Source organism: Oncorhynchus tshawytscha, linkage group LG26 (assembly GCF_018296145.1).
Source record: "Oncorhynchus tshawytscha isolate Ot180627B linkage group LG26, Otsh_v2.0, whole genome shotgun sequence".
NCBI lineage: Eukaryota > Metazoa > Chordata > Actinopteri > Salmoniformes > Salmonidae > Oncorhynchus > Oncorhynchus tshawytscha.
In genome coordinates this window covers 24,421,932-24,444,102 of record NC_056454.1, presented here as the reverse complement: position 1 = coordinate 24,444,102, position 22,171 = coordinate 24,421,932, and the positions used below count along the sequence as shown (strand labels likewise).

General features: G+C 43.8%; 2 protein-coding genes across 5 annotated transcripts in view; both read right to left on the bottom strand.

Moving 5' to 3' along the window:
• Window positions 1–345: 345 nt before the first annotated feature.
• LOC112225407 (phosphatidylinositol N-acetylglucosaminyltransferase subunit A) lies at window positions 346–7,471 on the bottom strand. 4 transcript variants are annotated; one of them, XM_024389354.2, is made up of 8 exons: window positions 7,323–7,465; window positions 6,298–7,041; window positions 2,448–2,961; window positions 1,957–2,227; window positions 1,690–1,822; window positions 1,473–1,605; window positions 998–1,204; window positions 346–850 (listed from the first exon to the last, which is right to left on the bottom strand). In XM_024389354.2, exons 3-8 carry the CDS (start codon window positions 2,892–2,894, stop codon window positions 557–559), a joined length of 1,485 nt encoding a protein of 494 aa, XP_024245122.1. In that variant the 5' UTR covers window positions 2,895–2,961; window positions 6,298–7,041; window positions 7,323–7,465; the 3' UTR covers window positions 346–556. The 4 variants fall into 4 exon arrangements, with proteins under 4 accessions (XP_024245122.1, XP_042162279.1, XP_024245124.1 ...); XM_042306345.1 differs by having other exon boundaries at window positions 1,690–1,816; XM_024389356.2 differs by lacking the exon at window positions 6,298–7,041 and having other exon boundaries at window positions 7,323–7,471.
• Window positions 7,472–16,045: 8,574 nt separating this feature from the next.
• The window catches only part of LOC112225406 (CD276 antigen), a 30,672-nt gene continuing 24,546 nt past the window's right edge, over window positions 16,046–22,171 (bottom strand). Inside the window, exon 5 of the mRNA XM_042306346.1 lies at window positions 16,046–16,098. Within this exon, the coding sequence (XP_042162280.1) occupies window positions 16,055–16,098 (44 nt within the window). The 3' untranslated portion in view covers window positions 16,046–16,054. The remainder of the gene's footprint in view (window positions 16,099–22,171) is intronic.

Genomic DNA, 22,171 nt, shown 5'->3' with positions numbered 1-22,171 from the left:
CACTTTATTATCTATGCAGTCACTTTACCCCTACCTACATGTACATATTACCTCGACTAACCTGAACCCCACACATTGACTCGGTATCGGTACCCCCTGTACATAGCCTAGTTGTTATTTTATTGTGTTACTTTTTTTAAAACTTTAGTTTATTTAGCAAATATTTTCTTAACTCTTATTTTCTTAAAACTGCATTGTTGGTTAAGGGCTTGTAAGTAAGCATTTCACGGTAAGGTCTACACCGGTTGTATTCGGCGCATGTGACAAAAAAATTTTGATTTGATTCTGCCACTCAGAAGAATTTTTTAAAATAACAAAGAAATAACATTACAAAAGATACATAACTACAAAGTATTGATCCTTTTAATCATATAACGTTTAAGAAATAATACATTAAATATATAGAGGAAAACAAAACAAAAAAATAATTTAAAAAAACAAACAATCCTATTGAAAACACACCGCCAAGATATCAAGTAAAAAACAAAAAAACATTGTATTTTCAGGAGTTATATAACAATTGAGGATAAGGATTTGTGCCTGCTTGGAGTTGTGATCAGAGCTTGGTCTTGTGACCACTTGACTCCTCCTTTGTCAAGACGGCACTTTTAGAGCGAGTTCCTTTCCTATCACCCAAGCCCCGCCTCCACAACCCCTGAGGGCCCGTGGCGTCCATGGCAATATCTATGAGGCGGTCTGGGAGGAGCCAGCGGAGGAGGAGCAGGAAGAGGAAGTCGAGAACAGCAAAGAGGGCAAAGATGGAGCCTGCCACGGGGCCACAGTGGGCCCTCAGTCTGAGCAGCCGTCTGTCCAGAGGAAGAACCTCCTTCCCAGCGACGCAATCATATACCTGACAGAACAGAGAGAGTTAGTATCAATGAATTAGACCTCATCAGTATCTCAGTCGGAGTCAATGAAAGGTATTATGAAAGTGTATCACAGTGTAGATTTATGAAACATAATAAAATAGAGAGTATGTAAGCATGAATGAGCCTACCTTCTCTGTTCTCTCTGCGACGTTCCTCCAGGTGTACAGGGTGCGGACGTGGGCGTGGATGGTGGCGGGGGAGGCAACGCGGCCCGATAGTTGCCTAGCGATGACACTCTCCAGGCCGGCACACAGAGAATGCACGGTTGGCTCGCACAGGGTGATCAGATGCTCTGGCAGAACCTCTGGGATCCCTCCAACACGCGTACTTACCACCTACACGCACACACACACAAAATGATCAGATCTCAAACTCCCTCACATTACAAGCATACTATACATCTAAACACCCACACATGTACAAAGTTCACCTCGTTGCCCCATTCATCTTAATGGACAAACACCCACTCAATCCACCACTGCTTCTCATTAGACAATCCCTGACTTACACCCAACCAGTTCCAGGTATCAACCACTTTATCTCACAGTGCACCAGCTAACGTATACTGTACCTGGCTTGTGTTGTGATAAGGGATGAACCCACCTGTAGTCCACAGCTGGCTCCCTCCACTATGGCCATGCAGAAGGCCTCAGTCAGGGAGGTGTTGAGAAAGATATGTCCCTGGACCAACACCCCACGCACATCCTTATGCTCCAGGGCCCCCAGGAGATGCACCCTTGGGAGAGAGAGAAGCAAATCAGACACATGCAGTACATATAAACACATACAACCACACACATACAACACTGTATAATTGTACCTGTCGTGTAGTTGGTATTTCTCTCTCACTTCCTCCAACACGATTCTCTTTGGTCCCTCTCCACCAATCAAGAAATGTACATCTGGATGTTTCAGACAGAGCTCTGGGATGATCCTTCCCAGAAGATCTATTCCTTAAAAAAGGGAAAGAGCAGGAAATGACACTTCACACTCCTACAATCATACCTACAGGAACTGTATGTAATAATAAATTACGTAGATCAAGTTTTTGCTACATTATATACAGTATAGTCTCACCCCACCCTACCTTTGCGGTAGACGAGACGGCTGATCACAACGATGGTGATCCTGTCGTCATGCCGTTGGGAGGGGTCGGGGGTGAAGTCTCTGGGGTCGACGGCATTGGGGATGACAGAAACAATCTCGGGGTCGAGGCCTGCCCTGAGCACTGTGTTCTCCTTACTGGTGTATGACACGCACACAATGTGATTGGTATCGCACAGAGACACAGCCAGCAGCTTATTGGTCAGCACCGAGCTGACGTCAGCAAAACCAAAGAGGGAGTGGTCAGTGAACACCTGTAAACAGAAAACAACCTTTAGTTATTTATACTAGATGGACACATAAAAAGCTATTTCAGGAATGTGATATGTTACCGCCTTGCCGTAGGTTGAGTCTGCAATGGCACCCTATTCCTATAGTGCACTACGTTTGGTCAAAGGTAGGCTTAGTTTCATCACCCACAACACCCTCTCTGCTAGACTGCTACCCACTGTGTTGAGGCCCATGGTTACCCACCGTGTTGAGGCCCATGGTCTTGGCGTGGAACAGTGCATCGTGTCCCATAGCGGAGAAGGAGCTGTGGGCGTGCACCACGGTGATGCGTTCCCTGACGAACACACAGCGCAGAAGTGGCAGGCTGTGGAAGCAGGTGGTGACGGTGGACTGGTTGTACATCACCTGCAGGGGCAGGTAGTAGACCTTGAGCCCATTGGTCAGGTAGCGGACCCCCTTCCTACAGCCGTAGGTGTGGGTGGCGATCACCACCTTGTGGCCCTTCTCGATCAGACACTGGGATAGCTGGTAGATGTGGCTCTCCACCCCTCCCATATTGGGGTAGAAGAAGTCTGACACCATGCAAATGTTGTGTTTCCTGGTTGGGGCCTGGGGAGCTACTGTGAGCCCGTCATGGTGTCTGTTTGCTGGGGGAGCATGGGCAACCGCCCCCCTCCTTCGCTGGCCCATGGTGGTGGAGTGCTGTGGTTGTGTGCGTCACTCATACAGGCGTTTCACATGTAGAGCAACCATGCACCTGTGTAAATAATGAAAAATATATCAATTACAATGGCTAGCTACAACAACACAATCTGCTCAGACTAGCCTAGGACTCAATCTAATTACTATATCATACACTTTGGTAATGAAGCTTATCGAAAGATGATCTTATGAATAAGCGGTTGCAAGCTAGCTAGTCGAGATATCATCTTGCCGCATACACTGAGTGTACAAAACGTTAGGAACACCTTCCTAATATTGAGTTTCACCCCCTTTTGCCCTCAGAACAAACACAATTTGTTGAAGCATTGACTCTCGGTGTCGAAAGCGTTCCACAGGGATGCTGGCCTGTTGACTCCAATGCTTCCCACAGTTGAGTCAAGCTTGCTGGATGTCCTTTGGGTGGTGGACCATTCTTAGGGGCGGCAGGGTAGCCTAGTGGTTAGAGAGTTGGACTAGTAACCGGAAGGTTGCAAGTTCAAACTCCTGAGCTGACAAGGTACAAATCTGTCGCTCTGCCCCTGAACAGGCAGTTAACCCACTGTTCCTAGGCCATCATTGAAAATAAGAATTTGTTCTTAACTGACTTGCCTAGTTAAATAAAAGGTTAAAAAAATTACAAATGAAAAAATCTTGATACACACAGGAAACGGTTGAGCGTGAAAAACCCAGCAGCATCGCAGTTCTTGATACACTCAAGAACTGCAATGGGACCTACTACCGTTCAAAGGAACTCAAATCTTTTCTTTTTTTAAAACCCCTTTTTCTCTCCAATTTCGTGGTATCCAGTCTTGTCTCATCGCTACAACTCCCGTACTGACTCGGGAGAGGCGAAGGACGAGAGCTATGCATCCTCCGAAACACAACCCAACCAAGCCGCACCGCTTCTTGACACAACGCACATCCAACCTGGAAGCCAGCCGCACCAATGTGTCGGAGGAAACACCGTACACCTGGCGACCTAGTCAGCGTGCACTGCGCCCGGCCCGCCACAGGAGTCGCTAGTGTGCGATGAGACAAGGATATTCCTGCCGGCCAAACCCTCCCTAACCCGGACGACGCTGGGCCAATTGTGCACCGCCCCATGGGCCTCGCGGCCAGCTGCGACAGGGACGGGCTCTGGTGGCACAGCTAGCACTGCGATGCAGTGCCTGAGACCACTGCGCCACCCGGGAGGCCCAGAACTCAAATTTTTGTCTAACCTATTCACCGTCTGAATGGCACACACACAATCCATGTCTCAATTATCTCAAGGCTTAAAAATCATTATTTAACCTGTCAATCTACAAGGATTGAAGTGGATTTAACAAGTGACATCAATAGAGGATCATAGCTTTCACCTGGTCGGTATATGTCATGGAAAGAGTAGGTGTTCCTAACAGTGGTGGTAAAATCACTGGGGAAGCCAGAAGAGAAGGCCATATTACAACCTGTGTAGTGACAATTGCGTTGTTTGCTCTTATAACCTGTTAATTCATATGCCTTGCGACAGTGATATTTAGGCCTAAAGGCTGAAACAATTAGACACAGTGGTAAAATAAATTCAAAGACACCTTTGTTTTATCACAAAATCGGATAGCAACCTCTGTCCAGTTTTGTCCATCAATCATAAACTCAGCAAAAAAAGAAATGTCCCCTTTTCAGGACCCTGTCTTTCAAAGATACTTCATAAAAATCTAAATAACTTCACAGCTCTTCTTGTAAAGGGTTTAAACACTGTTTCCCATGCTTGTTCAATGAACCATAAACAATTAATGAACATGCACCTGTGGAACGGTCATTAAGACACTAACAGCTTACAGACGGTAGGCAATTAAGGTTACAGTTATGAAAACTTTGGACACTAAAGAGGCCTTTCTCTGAAAGACACCAAAAGAAAGATGCCCAGGATCCCTGCTCATCTGCGTGAACGTGCCTTAGGCATGCTGCAAGGAGGCATGAGGAACTGCAGATGTGGCCTGGGCAATAAATTGCAATGTCCATACTGTGAGACGCCTAAGACAGCGCTACAGGGAGACAGGACGGACAGCTGATCATCCTTGCAGTGGCAGACCACGTGTAACAACACCTGCACAGGATTGGTACATCCGAACATCACACCTGCGGGACAGGTACAGGATGGCAACAACTGCCCGAGTTACACCAGGAACGCACAATCCCCCCATCAGTGCTCAGACTGTCCGCAATAGGCTGAGGGAGGCTGGACTGAGGGCTTGTAGGCCTGTTGTAAGGCAGGTCTTCACCAGACATCAGCGGCAACAACGTCACCTATGGGCACCAACCCACCGTTGCTGGACCAGACAGGACTGGCAAAAAGTGATCTTCACTGACGAGTCTCGGTTTTGTGCGCATGGGGTGATGGTTGGATTCGTGTTTATCGTTCAAGGAATGAGCGTTACACCGAGGCCTGTACTCTGGAGTGGGATTGACTTGGAGGTGGAGGGTCCGTCATGGTCTGGGGTGGTGTGTCACAGCATCATCGGACTGAGCTTGTTGTCATTGCAAGCAATCTCAGCACTGTGCGTTACAGGGAAGACATCCTTCTCCCTCATGGTGGTACCCTTCCTGCAGGCTCATCCTTACATGACCCTCCAGCATGACAATGCCACCAGCCATACTGCTCGTTCTGTGCGTGATTTCCTGCAAGACAGGAATGTCAGTACTCTGCCATGGCTAGCGAAGAGCCCTGATCTCAATCCCATTGAGCACATCTGAAACCTGTTGGATCGGAGGGTGAGGGCTAGGGCCATTCACCCCAGAAATGTCCGGGAACTTGCAGGTACCTTTGTGGAAGAGTGGGGTAACATCTCACAGCAAGAACCAGCAAATCTGGTGCAGTCCATGAGGAGGAGATGCACTGCAGTAAGTAATGCAGCTGGTGGCCACACCAGATACTGACTGTTACTTTTGATTTTGACTCCCCCTTTGTTCAGGGACACATTATTCAATTTATGTTAGTCACATGTCTGTGGAACTTGTTCAGTTTATGTCAGTTGTTGAATCTTGTTATGTTCATACAAATATTTACACATGTTAAGTTTGCGGAAAATAAACGCAGTTGACAGTGAGAGTAAGTTTTTTTTTTCTGAGTTTATTACATGTAACAGACAGTTACATGACCAACAGCATGGTCAAGCAAGTTAATGTTTCCAGATTTTACGGATCACTAAAGAACTATTGATTTAGAACCACAGTGAGTTACCGCAAGTCGCAAAGAAAACAGCAGCTGCCTCCACCATTCCATCACCTCTGCTTAGTCTAATACAGTGACAACTAAAAGATACCAAAAACAATTTATTGCAATCAACGTAAGCAAAATAAAATGTGGCTGCATGAGTATGCGTGAACGCAAGTAGAAAATATGTTGACTCACCCTACTTGTAGAGAAACACCAATGCCATCCTCCTTTCTTTCATGTTGACGAAACAGTCTATCACTCAGCCATACAGTACATGTGTTTATTTTTTGTTGTCCTAGGCTACCTGGCTAAAATGCTTACTTGCAAGCCTAATTCCATTCATGGACAACTTTAGCTGGTTAACATTAGCCTGTTACATGCTGAATGTCCATCCTCTCAGGCCAGGGCACAACAATGCATGAATTAATGGTTTCATCAGAATCGTCATTATAATCATTGTCTAGTATGGAGAATTAAGTAAAACCACAAGACCAACTCCCTATCGCCATCCATGGATAATTTAGGAAAGGGCCAATTTTAGCAAGCAATCTAGCCACCAAAGGGCTACAACACAACGGGATGCAACAATTCAAGTTGTTTTGTCAATGATCTCAATGCGATTTGATGTGAGGGATGGCAAAATCCAAGCTGGCTTTCCTTGACACTTTTTTGGGGTGAGCCAGGACCATTCACAGTTGAACTGGCTCAGTTTAGCTTAATTAACGCTGATAAAAAAAAATATATATATAAAAAAAAATGTCCGATCATGCTCGCTGGCTTCCGTTGCATTCCAATCAAGTTTGGGCAGCAACAATGTCATACTCGAGTGAGAGTTTAGACCAGACAGCATCAGACAGATGGCATACACGTAGGGAGACAGATGTTCGCTGTTTAGTTTGCTCGGATGCTTTTTTTCCGGTGAGATACATTCAGCGAATTCTGCGAATTGAAGGACAATTATGAAACACAGAGAGACAAAATATGTATTGTTATATGCATTTTTAGCCTGGCTTCCCTTGGCATCTATGAATACATTCATGGTTCCTAATCTTTGTACAGTGTAGATAACCCATTCGTTTGTAGCTTGGAGGTAACGTTAACTAGCTGCTGTAACTTTTTAGTCGGCTAGTTAACGTTAGAAATTAAGCTAGGTAAGCTAGTATGTTTGCTATGATGCTGCAAAGGAATTTGAGGGTTCAGACTTGAGACTATGACCTTACCTTCAAAGCAAAGAGAAATGTATTTTTGTTTTATATAAATCAACAATTTTGTTTCAGTTCATCCTTATTCAACCATATTCCGTCAATCAAAACAGCACACACTTCCTGCTTCGCGTCATCATGTCAAAGATAGAACAACAAGACAGATATTTCACTGGATGTATAAATGTGAAGCAACCGGTTGGCGTTTCCACTCACAAGCAAATATGGTAGTGAGAGGTGCCTACTAACGCGTAGTGGGAGAAGAGGGAACGAGATGGATTTTGGCCGACACTGCAAATTTTTTAATCGATGAAACATTTGATCTCAATACACTTGTTATGAAGTGTTATTCTTTGCAAATTTTAAATTTCGCTGTTTGGGAGTGCAAATCCGAATTGAGTTACTGCACAAGGGAATTCATAGTAGGCGTTCCCTAACGAAATATGGAGACGTGTACTACAACGCGCCAATAGGTTATCGCTAACGTGTGCATGGCCCTGCCCACCTCCTTGCTTGTTCAGTCCACTATGACTAATTCGTTCCCATTGGAAACGTCAAGATGTGGTCTATCTTGGTTTCGTTATAAAATCTTTGATCGTGTCTTCATCTTATTATTCGTTGGATTTATTGGCGAGCTACATGCAAAAATGTTTGTCGCCTCTAACTGGACGGGGATTAAATTCACAAAATTGGTTGCACGAGTCAGTCATCCATGTAGCTCCTCGGATGTTAAAAGGAAAGGTTCACCCATTTTGAATGTAATATGTTTTTGTGATGTCCTGTTGATTCCCTGGGTCATTTAATGTTTTCCTGTGTATCTGAGCTATTGGGGCTCTAGCAGGCAGAAATATGGCTAGTATGACAATGCACTGTGATAAAGTCACTCTCACTACCCTATAAATTAATAGGAATATGACTTTTATATTGCAAAGATGTCTATCATACATGCCAGATTTTAATATTCCTACCTCGAGAAATGTGTCATTTAACATTTAGCACATTTGTCCTATGTGCCTGCCTCTTTACGCCTCGTTCACACCGACAGCATTTTGGTACACCAGAAGTACATTTCCAATTAAATGCTGCATTTGCCTTGCAGTACTGCATTGCAGAGGCAGAGTTCTCCTTCCTTCCATTGACCAAACGATTCATCCTACGAATGTCGACCACTCCAGGAATTTTCTTTAGCATGTTAATGTCAACATTCTCAGACACTCCAGAACTTACTCCTTTGACAGGCACCCACACTACTCCGTAGGTCAATACATGACATAGCATAATCATTAACTCAATTTTGAGGCCCAGAAAATTATCCTTCTGATCAGCATAAACACACAAAATCAGCACAAGCCCAGCCCTTGTGATTTTCACTGACTGTACTTTACTCAAGGCTTTCTTTATCATTTTGGATACTTCCCACGGATCCACCAAATCGGGACCCAATTCTCCCAGAAAACGAACTCCTACCAGATTCAACCGGGTAATACCTTCACTAGAAGTTAACTTTCCTACATTAGTTTAACATACTTATTTCCACCATTATCAGATTCAAGCTCCATCTCGCATGACCTTCACATAGAGATAGATAGAGGACTCATCTTTGTACTGTATCTGTGTAATTTTTGCATCAGGCTGGAAAATGTTACGGGAGTTTTCCAATGGCATTGAGGAGTACACAACATCAGTCACTGACTTAATCAATAAGTGCATCAATGACGTCGTCACCACAGTGACTGTACGTACATACCCCAACCAGAAGCCATGGATTAAAGGGTAGAGCTACCACTTTCAAGGAGCTGGACTCTAACCCGGAAGCTTATAAGAAATCCCGCTATGCCCTCCGACGAACCATCAAACAGGAAAAGCGTCAATACAGGACAAAGATCGAATCGTACTACAATGGCTTCAAACCTCAACAGATGTGGCAGGGCTTGCAAACTATTACAGACTACAAAGGGAAGCACAGCCGCGAGCTGCCAGTTGACACGAGTAGAGGTCGACCGATTAATCAGAATGACCGATTAATTAGGGCCGATTTCAAGTTTTCATAACAATCGTAATCTGCATTTTTGGACACCAATCATGGCCGATTACATTGCACTTCACGAGGAGACTGCGTGGCAGGCTGACTACCTGTTATGCGAGTGCAGCAAGGAGCCAAGGTAAGGTGCTAGCTAGCATTAAACGTATCTTGTAAAAAACAATCTTAACATAATCACCAGTTAACTACACATAGTTGATGATATTACTAGTTTATCTAGCTTGTCCTGCGTTGCATATAATCGATGTGGTGCCTGTTAATTTATCATTGAATCATAACCTACTTCGCCAAACGGGTGATTTAACAAGCGCATTCGCGAAAAATCACTGTCGTTGCACCAATGTGTACCTAACCATAAACATGAATGCCTTTCTTAAAATCAATACACAAGTATATATTTTTAAACCTGCATATTTAGTTAATATTGCCTGCAAACATTAATTTCTGTTAACTAGGGAAATTGTGTTACTTCTCTTGCATTCTGCGCAACAGAGTCAGGGTATGTGCAGCAGTTTGGGCCGCCTGGCTCATTGCGAACTGTGAAGACTATTTCTTCCTAACAAAGACAGCCAACTTGCCAAACAGGGATGATTTAACAAAAGCGGATTTGAGAAAAAAGCATAATCGTTGCACGAATGTACCTAACCATAAACATCAATGCCTTTCTTAAAATTAATACACAGAAGTATAGTATTTCTGTGTGTTATTATGTTATAATTAAGTCTAGGATTTGATATTTGATAGAGGCAGTCTGACTGAGCGATGGCAGGCAGCAGCAGGCTTGTAAGCATTCATTCAAACAGCACTTTCGTGAGTTTGCCAGCAGCTCTTTGCTGTGCTTCAAGCATTGAGCCGTTTATGACTTCAAGCCTATCAACTCCCGAGATTAGGCGAGTGTAACCGATGTGAAATGGCTAGCTAGTTAGCGGGGTGCGCGCTAATAGCGTTTCAAAGTCACTCGCTCTGAGACTTGGAGTAGTTGTTACCCTTGCTCTGCAAGGGCCGTGGCTTTTGTGGAGCGATGGGTAACGATGCTTTGAGGGTGGCTGTTGTCGATGTGGTAGGGGCGAGGAGAGGGACGGAAGCTATACTGTTACACTCGCAATACTAAAGTGCCTATAAGAACATCCAAAAGTCAAAGGTATATGAAATACAAATTGTACAGAGAGAATTCCTATAATTCCTATAATAACCTCAACCTAAAACGTCTTACCTGGGAATATTGAAGACTCATGTTAAAAGGAACCACCAGCTTTCATAAGTTCTCATGTCCTGAGCAAGGAACTTAAACTTTAGCTTTTTTACATGGTACATATTGCACTTTTACTTTCTCCTCCAACAATTTGTTTTTGCATTATTTAAACCAAATTGAATATGTTTCATTATTTATTTGAGGCTAAATTGATTTGATTGATGTATTATATTAAGTTAAAATAAATGTGTTCATTCAGTATTTTTGTACTTGTCATTATTACAAATAAATACATTTTTAAAAAATGTAATCGGGCGATTAATCGGAATCGGCTTTTTTGGTCCTCCAATAATCGATATCGGCGTTGAAAAATCATAGTCGGTCGACCTCTAGACACGAGCCTAACAGACTAGCTAAATTACTTCTACGCTCGCTTCGAGGCAAGTAACTTGGAAACATGCATGAGAGCATCAACTGTTCAGGACGACTGTGTGATCACGCTCTCCATAGCCGATGTGAGTAAGACCTTTAAAACAGGTCAACATCCGTAAGGCCGCGGCCAGATGGATTTCCGGGACGTGTACTCCGAGCATATGCTGACCAACTGGCAAGTGTCTTCACTGACATTTTCAACATCTCCCTGTCTGAGTCTGTAATACCAACATGTTTCAAGCAGACCACCATAGTCCATGTGCCCAAGAACACCAAGGTAACCTGCTTAAATGACTACAGACCCATAGCACTCAGGTCTGTAGCCATTAAGTGCTTTGAACGGCTGGTCATGGCTCACATCAACACCATTATCCCAGAAACCCTGGACTCACTCCTATTTGTATACCGCCCCAACAGATCCACAGATGATGCAATCTCTATTGCACTCCACACGGGCCTTTCACACCTGGACAAAAGGAACACCTATGTGAGAATACAATATTTATTGACTACAGAGAATATTCATTGACTACAGCTCAGTGTTCAACACCATAGTGCCCTGAAAACTCATCACTAAGCTAAGGACCTTGGGACTAAACACCGTTCAACTGACGACTGAAGTCAGCCTGCAAGCGCCTGGCCCGCCCAAGGAGTCGCTAGAGCACGATGAGCCAAGTAAAGCCCCCCCCCCCCTGGCCAAACCCTCCCCTGAGCCAATTGCCTTTGACCGCTGCGCCACTCTGGAGGCCTCAAGTCCATGGTTTTTGATTTGGGTACGTTATGAAAGATCAAATAAAATGTATTTGTCACATACACATGGTTAGCAGATGTTAATGCGAGTGTAACGAAATGCTTGTGCTTCTAGTTCCGACAATGCAGTAATAACCAACGAGTAATCTAACCTAACAATTCCAAAACTACTACCTTATACACACAAGTGTAAAGGGATAAATAATATGTACATAAAGATATATGAATGAGTGATGGTACAGAACGGCATAGGCAAGATGCAGATACTATCGGTATCACGTAATCTTACATGCTTATAGCACCTCATTGCACTCAGACACTTAAGTCACAACAAACAATCTGCAAGAACTGTAGGTAGCATCCTGACAGAGACAGAGAATGAGAACCTTCCCTAATTCTACAAGGTAAGGAATGAGACAAACAAACAGTAGGCTAGAATTACCAACTGTAAATGCTGGCCCTCAATTTAATACTCCCATAAAGTGACAGATTGTTATTATAAGGTTTATAGATAAAGGCTGAGAGATCAGTCAATAAAATGTATATATATACTGTATATATATTTAGCCTTCAGTCAAAAGCCTTCATGACACCAAATCACTTACCCAAAAGTTTCCTTGCCATAGAACTACTATGATTGATAGCAGAACTACTGAAAATCCTTACTCTTTGTCACTGGTGCATATTATGATATGGGATCAGAGAGGATTATTTCTGGTGAAACTTTGAATTTATCTAGGTTGATGAGTGATAGTATTGACAGTTTAGGGCCAGTTTCCAACAATTATCATTTCATGTTTTTAACGCAATACACTTTTGATGTGTGAGACAAAGTTGTGACACGCCCTGAGCAGATCAGATCTCTGCACGTTCAAACCAAATGAAAACAACAAATATCCTATCTGTACCCAACATTATTGACAGGGAATGAGCATACCAAACATGAGGAACACCTTCCTATTATTCAGTTGCATCCCCCCAGCAGAGTTGCAGTTCTTGGCACAAACCATTACACCTGTCACTTACTACCATCCCCCATTCACAGTGTGATTTATTTGTTGCTGTATTTCAGCGATGGGCAACTGGTGGCCATGGGGACGGCACCAAAAATAACTTTCTCTGTGTGTAGTACCAGTCAAGAGTTTGGAAACACCTACTCATTCAAGGGATTTTCTTTGTTTTTACTATTTTCTACATTGTGGAATAATGGTGAAGACATCAAAACTATGAAATAACACATGTGGAATCATGTATAAACCAAAAAAGTGTTAAACAAATGAAAATATATTTTATAATTTAGATTCTTCAAAGTAGCCACCCTTTCTTTGCCTTGATGATAGCTTTGCACACTCTTGGCATTCTTTCAACTAGCTTCAGCTGAAATGCATTTCCAACAGTCTTGAAGGAGTTACCACATATAATGAGCACTTGTTGGCTGCTTTTCCTTCACTCTGTGGTCCCACTCATCCCAAACCATCTCAATTGGGTTGAGGTTGGGTAATTATGGAGGCCAGGTCATCTTAAGCGCAAACCAGATGGGATGGCGTATTGCCACAGAATTCTGTGTTAGCCATGCTGGTTAGTTGTGCCTTGAATTCTAAATAAATTACAGACAGTGTCACCAGCAAAGCACCCCCACACCATCATACCTCCTCCATGCTCCACGGTGGGAACCACACATGCAGAGATCATCCGTTCACCTACTCTGTGTCTCACAAAGACACGTCGGTTGGAACCAAAAATCTTTCATTTGGACTCATCAGACGAAAGGATGGATTTCCACTCGTATAATGTCTGTTGCTCATGTTTCTTGGCCCAATAAAGTATCTTCTTCTTCTTGGTGTCCTTTAGTAGTGGTTTCTTTACAACAATTCGACCATGAAGGCCTGATTCACGTAGTCTCCTCTGAACAGTTGATGTTGAGATGTGAACTCTCTGCAGAATTTATTTGGGCTGAAATTTATGAGTCTGGTAATTAATAAACTTATTTGACAGGATTTGGAAAGGCACACACAGTGCATGTCAGAGCAAAAACCAAGCCATGAGGTCGAAGGAATTGTCCGTAGAGCTCCTAGACAGGATGGTGTCGAAGCACAGATCTGGAAAAGGGTAACAAAACATTTCTGCAGCATTGAAGATCCCCAAGAACACAGTGGCCTCCATCATTCTTAAATGGAAGAAATTTGGAACCACCAACACTCTTCCTAGAGCTGGCTGACCAGCCAAACTGGGGGAGAAGGGTCTTGGTCTGGGAGGTGACCAAGAACCAGATGGTCACTCTGACAGAGCTCCAGAGTTCCTCTGTGGAGATGGGAGTACCTTCCAGATTGACAACCATCTCTGCAGCACTCCACCAATCAGGCCTTTATGGTAGTGGCCAGACAGAAGCCACTCCTCAGTAAAAGGCACATGACAGCCCACTTGGAGTAAAGGACTCTCAGACCATGAGAAACAAGATTCTCTGGTCTGATGAAACCAAGATTGAACTCTTCGCCTGAAAGCCAAGAGTCACGTCTGGAGAAAATCCGACACCATCCCTATGGTGAAGCATGGTGGTGGTAGCATCATGCTGTGGGGATGTTTTTCAGTGACAGGGACTGGGAGACTAGTCAGAGAGCTCAGGACCTCAGACTGGGGCGAAGGTTCACTTTCCAACAGGACAACAACTCTAAGCACACAGCCAAGACAACGCAGGAGTGGCTTCGGGACAAGTCTCTGAATGTCCTTGAGTGGTCCAGCCAGATCCCAGACTTGAACCCGATTGAACAACTCTGGAGAGGCCTGAAAATAGCTGTGCAGCGATGCTCCCCATCCAACCTGACAGAGCTTGAGATGAGGGAAGAATGGGAGAAACTCCCCAAACACAGGTGTGTCAAGCTTGAAGCATCATACCCAATAAGACTCGAGGCTGTAATCGCTGCCAAAGGTGCTTCAACAAAGTACTGAGTAAAAGGTCTGAATATTTCAATTTTTTATTTGTTATACATTTGCAACATTTTATTTAATCCATTTTAGAATAAGGCTGTAACGTAATAAAATGTGGAAAAAGTCAAGGGGTCTGAATACTTTCTGATTGCACTGCGTGTGTGTGTGTGTGTGTGTGTGTGTGTGTGTGTGTGTGTGTGTGTGTGTGTGTGTGTGTGTGTGTGTGTGTGTGTGTGTGTGTGTGTGTGTGTGTGTGTGTGTGTAGAAATATTTAGGAACTCAGTCGGGTTCGCAACTTACTGTTGAAAGTTAGAATAATAGAATGCACAAGGTGCAATTTATACATTTGCTAGTGCATCAGAAGTATTTCAATTAGCTCATATCATTAAAACATTTTTGCTGTTGAGCGGCCAGTTATCTAAACTTGTAGTAAGAATTGTCGAATAAGCGGTTGCAAGTCCCATGACCAGACCACAGAGCCACTTTGGCCCCTCATGATGAGTTCCGTTTTTTTGTGGCCCCCACCCCCATCAATCTTTCCCATCCTGGCAACAGCCAAAGAGTAAATACAGGACTAAGATTGAATCGTTCTACACCGACTCCGACGCTCGTCGGATGTGGCAGGGCTTGCAAACTACTACAGTCTACAAAGGGAAGCTCAGCCGCGAGCTGCCCAGCGACACAAGCTTACCAGATGAGCTAAATTACTTCTATGCACATTTCGAGGCAAGCAACACCAAAGCATGCATGAGAGCACCAGCTGTTCTGGACGACTGTGTGATCGCGCTCACTGTAGCCGATGTGAGTAAGACCATTTTAAACAGGTCAACATACACAAGGCCACAGGGCCAGACGGATTACCAGGACGTGCACTCCGAGAATGCAGTGTCAAATCAAAATCAAAATCAAATAAAAATGTATTTATATAGCCCTTCTTACATCAGCTGATGCCACAAAGTGCTGTACAGAAACCCAGCCTAAAACCCCAAACAGCAAGCAATGCAGGTGTAGAAGCACGGTGGCTAGGAAAAACTCCCTAGAAAGGCCAAAACCTAGGAAGAAACCTAGAGAGGAACCAGGCTATGAGGGGTGGCCAGTCCTCTTCTGGCTGTGCTGGGTGGAGATTATAATAGAACATGGCCAAGATGTTCAAATATTCATAAATGACCAACATGGTCGAATAATAATAATGACAGTAGTTGTCGAGGGTGCAACAGGTCAGCACCTCAGGAGTAAATGTCAGTTGGCTTTTCATAGACGATCATTGAGAGTATCTCTACCCCTCCTGCTGTCTCTAGAGAGTTGAAAACAGAATGTCTGGGACAGGTAGCACGTCCGGTGAACAGATCAGGGTTCCATAGCAGCAGGAGCAGCAGCACGGCCAGGTGGACTGGGGACAGCAAGGAGTCATCATGCCAGGTAGTCCTGAGGCATGGTCCTAGGGCTTAGGTCCTCTGAGAGAGAGAAAGAAATAAAGAGAAAGAGAGCATTAGAGAGAGCATACTTAAATTCACACAGGACACCAGATAAGACAGGAGAAATACTCCAGATATAACAGACTAACCCTAGCCCCCCGACACATAAACTACTGAAGCATACATACTGGAGGCTGAGACAGGAACGGTCAGGAGGCACTGTGGCCCCATCTGATGATACCCCCGGACAGGGCCACACAGGCAGGATATAACCCCACCCACTTTGCCAAAGCACAGCCCCCACACCACTAGAGGGATATCTTCAACCACCAACTTACCATCCTGAGACAAGGCCGAGTATAGCCCACAAAGATCTCCGCCACGGCACAATCCAAGGGGGGGGGCAACCCAGACAGGAAGACCACGTCAGTGACTCAACCCACCCCTCCTAGGGAGTAACGCACCCCTCCTAGGGACAGCATGGAAGATCACCAGTAAGCCAGTGACTCAGCCCCTGTAATATGGTTAGAGGCAGAGAATCCCAGTGGAGAGAGGGGAACCGGCCAGGCAGAGACAGCAATGGCGATTCGTTGCTCCAGTGCCTTTCCATTCACCTTCAAGCTCTTGGGCCAGACTACACTCAATCATAGGACCTACTGAAGAGATGAGTCTTCAATAAAGACTTAAAGGTTGAGACCGAGTCTGCGTCTCTCACATGGGTAGGCAGACCATTCCATAAAAATTGAGCTCTATAGCAGAAAGCCCTGCTTCCAGCTGTGTGCTTAGAAATTCTAGGGACAATTAGGAGGCCTGCGTCTTGTGACCATAACGTACGTGTAGGTATGTACGGCAGGACCAAATCGGAAAGATAGGTATGAGCAAGCCCATGTAATGCTTTGTAGGTTAGCAGTAAAACCTTGAAATCAGCCCTTGCCTTAACAGGAAGCCAGTGTAGGGAGGCTAGCACTGGAGTAATATGATCACATTTTTGCGTTCTAGTCAGGATTCAAGCAGCCGTATTTAGCACTACCTGAAGTTTATTTAGTGCTTTATCCGGGTAACCAGAAAGTAGAGCATTGCAGTAGTCTAACTTAGCAGTGACAAAAGCATGGAATAATTTTTCAGCATTATTTTTGGACAGAATATTGCAGATTTTTGCAATGTTACGTAGATGGAAAAAAAGCTGTCCTTGAAACAGTCTAGATATGTTCGTCAAAAGAGAGATCAGGGTCCAGAGTAACGCCGAGGTCCTTCACAGTTTTATTTGAGACGACTGTACAACCATCAAGATTAATTGTCAGATTCAACAAAAGATCTCTTTGTTTCTTGGGAGCTAGAACAAGCATCTCTGTTTTGTCCGAGTTTAATAGTAGAAAGTTTGTGGCCATCCACTTCCTTATGTCCGAAACACAGGCTTCCAGCGAGGGCAATTTTGGGGCTTCACCATGTTTCATTGAAATGTAATGTCAACTCCTGGTGCCTCATTGTTTTGGTCAACAGCAGCAGGGATGTAATTTCTGTCTTTTCAGATCTTCTTTTAGGCCCTGTGTCACACTAAAGAGGAGGAATGCCTCTTAATTTTCAGAACCTTCAACCTTCATACATTGTTGTTATGCTACTTTACTTTGCCATTGCATTAGCGTTATTTGCCAATGCTGGTATTGTGTCTGTAGGCCTATGCAACAGCCCTAATTTAGACAGACACAATCCATCATTGGTGGTGTCAATGAAAATCACCCACCGGGCAAAAACTGGTTGAATCAACGCTGTATCCACCGTCATTTCAACAAAGAAATTCTACGAGATGACTTTGAATCATGGAAAATGGATTGGATTTGAAAAAAGTAATCAACGTTAAGGAATTTAGTCTTTTTTTCACCCAACTTTGAACCTAAATGACGTGGTGACATGCTATATTTATTTCACATTGAATTCACGTTAGTTGACAACTCAACCAAATGAAAATCAAAACTAGATGTTGAACTGATGTCTGTGCCCAGTAGGCAGTGATTCCCAACTTGTTCTGGGAAGATGGACTTAAAACAGATTTCTTCATGTGAATTAAATGCATAAGTCAAATAACTTTTACTTTGTTACATACTTTTATTATGCCTCTGTAGAGACATTTTCTCTATGATCTTTTTTTTATGGCCCTTATATATCGAACTACTCAATGTATGCTGAAGTTGTCCCCAGGATTGCACAAACAGGCTTGTCTGGGCAGAGAGAGGGAATTTTATGTTCTAATGACAGTTCCCTCAACAATACTGGACACGCAGGGATTTTCCATGTCCCACTTCACTGTTCCAACAGATGATCAAACTATACAAACCAGGAAGTGGCTAACACTCTCACATCCACCTTTTCAAATGTGATTCTTGGATAGTATCTTAAACATAGATCATAGTCTCTCAAGAGATGCATTTGATCATGAAACTGCCAGGACATATCTAAATCTAAATATTCCACTAATAATAACTTACAATCTATACATTGTTGGCAGATGTATTTGTATACATCTGCCAACAATGTATAGATTTTAAGTTATTATTAGTGGAATATTTAGATTTAAAGCACATAGTAGATGTACAGTATGATGATCCAGTTAATACAATCTATGGCCTTTAGCCCATAGAAACGCTTTGAATAACGCATTTATAAACGGCAAAAAAAGACAGTCAAAAAATAAATCACAAGGAATAAGGTTTTGAAGTGTCTGACCTAAATCTAGGAGATAAAAGAAATCTCAGGAAATATTTTTGTTTTTTTGGACATATATTTAACTCCTTATTTTTGTTAGCACAAAACTACCGCCACACTCTGCTTCCATCACGTGGACTGGGATATGTTTCGTATTGCGTCAGATAACAACATTGACGAATACGCTGATTCGGTGTGCGAGTTCATTAGAACGTGCGTTGAAGATGTCGTTCCCATAGCAACGATTAAAACATTCCCTAACCAGAAACCGTGGATTGATGGCAGCATTCGCATGAAACGGAAAGCGCGAACCACTGCTTTTAATCAGGGAAAGGTGACTGGTAACATGACCGAATACAAACAGTGCAGCTATTCCCTCCGCAAGGCTATCAAACAAGCTCAGCGTCAGTATAGAGACAAAGTAGAATCTCAATTCAACGGCTCAGACACAAGAGGTATGTGGCAGGGTCTACAGTCAATCACGGACTACAAGAAGAAAACCAGCCCAGTCACGGACCAGGATGTCTTGCTCCCAGGTAACTTTTTTGCCCGCTTTGAGGACAATACAGTGCTACTGACACGGCCTGCAACGAAAACATGCGGACTCTCCTTCACTGCAGCCAAGGTGAGTAAAACATTTAAACGTGTTAACCCTCGCAAGGCTGCAGGCCCAGACAGCATCCCCAGCCGCGCCCTCAGAGCATGCGCAGACCAACTGGCCGGTGTGTTCACGGACATATTCAATCAATCCCTATACCAGTCTGCTGTTCCCACATGCTTCAAGAGGGCCACCATTGTTCCTGTTCCCAAGAAAGCTAAGGTAACTGAGCTAAACGACTACCGCCCCGTAGCACTCACTTCCGTCATCATGAAGTGCTTTGAGAGACTAGTCAAGGACCATATCACCTCCACCCTACCTGACACCCTAGACCCACTCCAATTTGCTTACCGCCCAAATAGGTCCACAGACGATGCAATCTCAACCACACTGCACACTGCCCTAACCCATCTGGACAAGAGGAATACCTATGTGAGAATGCTGTTCATCGACTACAGCTCGGCATTCAACACCATAGTACCCTCCAAGCTCGTCATCAAGCTCGAGACCCTGGGTCTCGACCCCGCCCTGTGCAACTGGGTACTGGACTTCCTGACGGGCCGCCCCCAGGTGGTGAGGGTAGGCAACAACATCTCCACCCCGCTGATCCTCAACACTGGGGCCCCACAAGGGTGCGTTCTGAGCCCTCTCCTGTACTTCCTGTTCGCCCACGACTGCGTGGCCACGCACGCCTCCAACTCAGTCATCAAGTTTGCGGACGACACAACAGTGGTAGGCTTGATTACCAACAACGACGAGACGGCCTACAGGGAGGAGGTGAGGGCCCTCGGAGTGTGGTGTCAGGAAAATAACCTCACACTCAACGTCAACAAAACTAAGGAGATGATTGTGGACTTCAGGAAACAGCAGAGGGAACACCCCGCTATCCACATCGATGGAACAGTAGTGGAGAGGGTAGTAAGTTTTAAGTTCCTCGGCATACACATCACAGACAAACTGAATTGGTCCACTCACACAGACAGCATCGTGAAGAAGGCGCAGCAGCGCCTCTTCAACCTCAGGAGGCTGAAGAAATTCGGCTTGTCACCAAAAGCACTCAAACTTCTACAGATGCACAATCGAGAGCATCCTGGCGGGCTGTATCATCGCCTGGTACGGCAACTGCTCCGCCCACAACCGTAAGGCTCTCCAGAGGGTAGTGAGGTCTGCACAACGCATCACCGGGGGCAAACTACCTGCCCTCCAGGACACCTACACCACCCGATGTTACAGGAAGGCCATAAAGATCATCAAGGACAACAACCACCCGAGCCACTGCCTGTTCACCCCGCTATGATCCAGAAGGCGAGGTCAGTACAGGTGCATCAAAGCTGGGACCGAGAAACTGAAAAACAGCTTCTATCTCAAGGCCATCAGACTGTTAAACAGCCACCACTAACATTGAGTGGCTGCTGCCAACACACTGACTCAACTCCAGCCACTTTAATAATGGGAATTGATGGGAAATGATGTAAAATATATCACTAGCCACTTTAAACAATGCTACCTAATATAATGTTTACATACCCTACATTATTCATCTCATATGTATACGCATATACTGTACTCTATATCATCTACTGCATCCTTATGTAATACATGTATCACTAGCCACTTTAACTATGCCACTTTGTTTACATACTCATCTCATATGTATATACTGTACTCGATACCATCTACTGTATCTTGCCTATGCTGCTCTGTACCATCACTCATTCATATATCTTTATGTACATATTCTTTATCCCCTTACACTGTGTATAAGACAATAGTTTTTTTGTTAGTTAGATTACTTGTTGGATTATTACTGCATTGTCGGATCTAGAAGCACAAGCATTTCGCTACACTCGCATTAACATCTGCTAACCATGTGTATGTGACAAATCAAATTTGATTTGATTTTGACACTTACATTAATTTGTATGGGTTACATTCCATGACACTTGTGGAATTCATAGAGCAAAACAGATTATTTATTATGTTGCTTAGATTGGGTGCGTCAATAGACGTAAGGGCACGCCTTTGATTACTGTAACACACAGATAACCTATTATCAGTAGGGGTGTGCCTGGCGCTCTGTGTACAATATATAGCTACATTGATAGATATTAAACAATCAGACACACATGCCCATTAAAATAATAGTAGGCTATGGATACAACTATATCTATAAAACTTGTGACTAAAATGTATAGAGAGCTCCTTATTTTGCAGCTTTTAGTCCATAGTATTGCTTAACTTGAAACCTTTATCTTTGTGAACAAGAATACAATATACCCATTTACTCTAGTTGAAACCATGCCCAAAAAAGCTCAGCAAGGTTGATTTGGAACGATGATTAGGCTGAGCTACCCACGGCATGACTGCATACGGATGGAATGCCACAGGTAAATCAATCATTTAATGACGTTTTTAATGGTCTCAAAAAAAGTATATGTATTAACTGTATCGACTCTTGTAAAGAGTAAATCGTTAGAGTAAATCGTTAAGGCCGTCATTGTAAATAAGAATGTTCTTAACGGACTTGCCTAGTTAACCTTTATTTAACTAAAATAAAAAATACAAATATAATCATTGTGACAGAGGTCATCTTAGACAGAGGGATGATTAGAATGTATCATTGAACAAGCATTTGTCATTTAATATAATTTATTATGGCATTTAATATAGTGTTCACTTCCTTAGAGTCTAAGACAATGGGGGGAGCTCTGCACGCCTATTTGATGTTGTTTTAAATTGACAAAATATTGCTTTTCTTTCAAAAACAAGGACATTTCTGAATGACCTCAAACCTTTGAACGGTAGTGTCTGTGT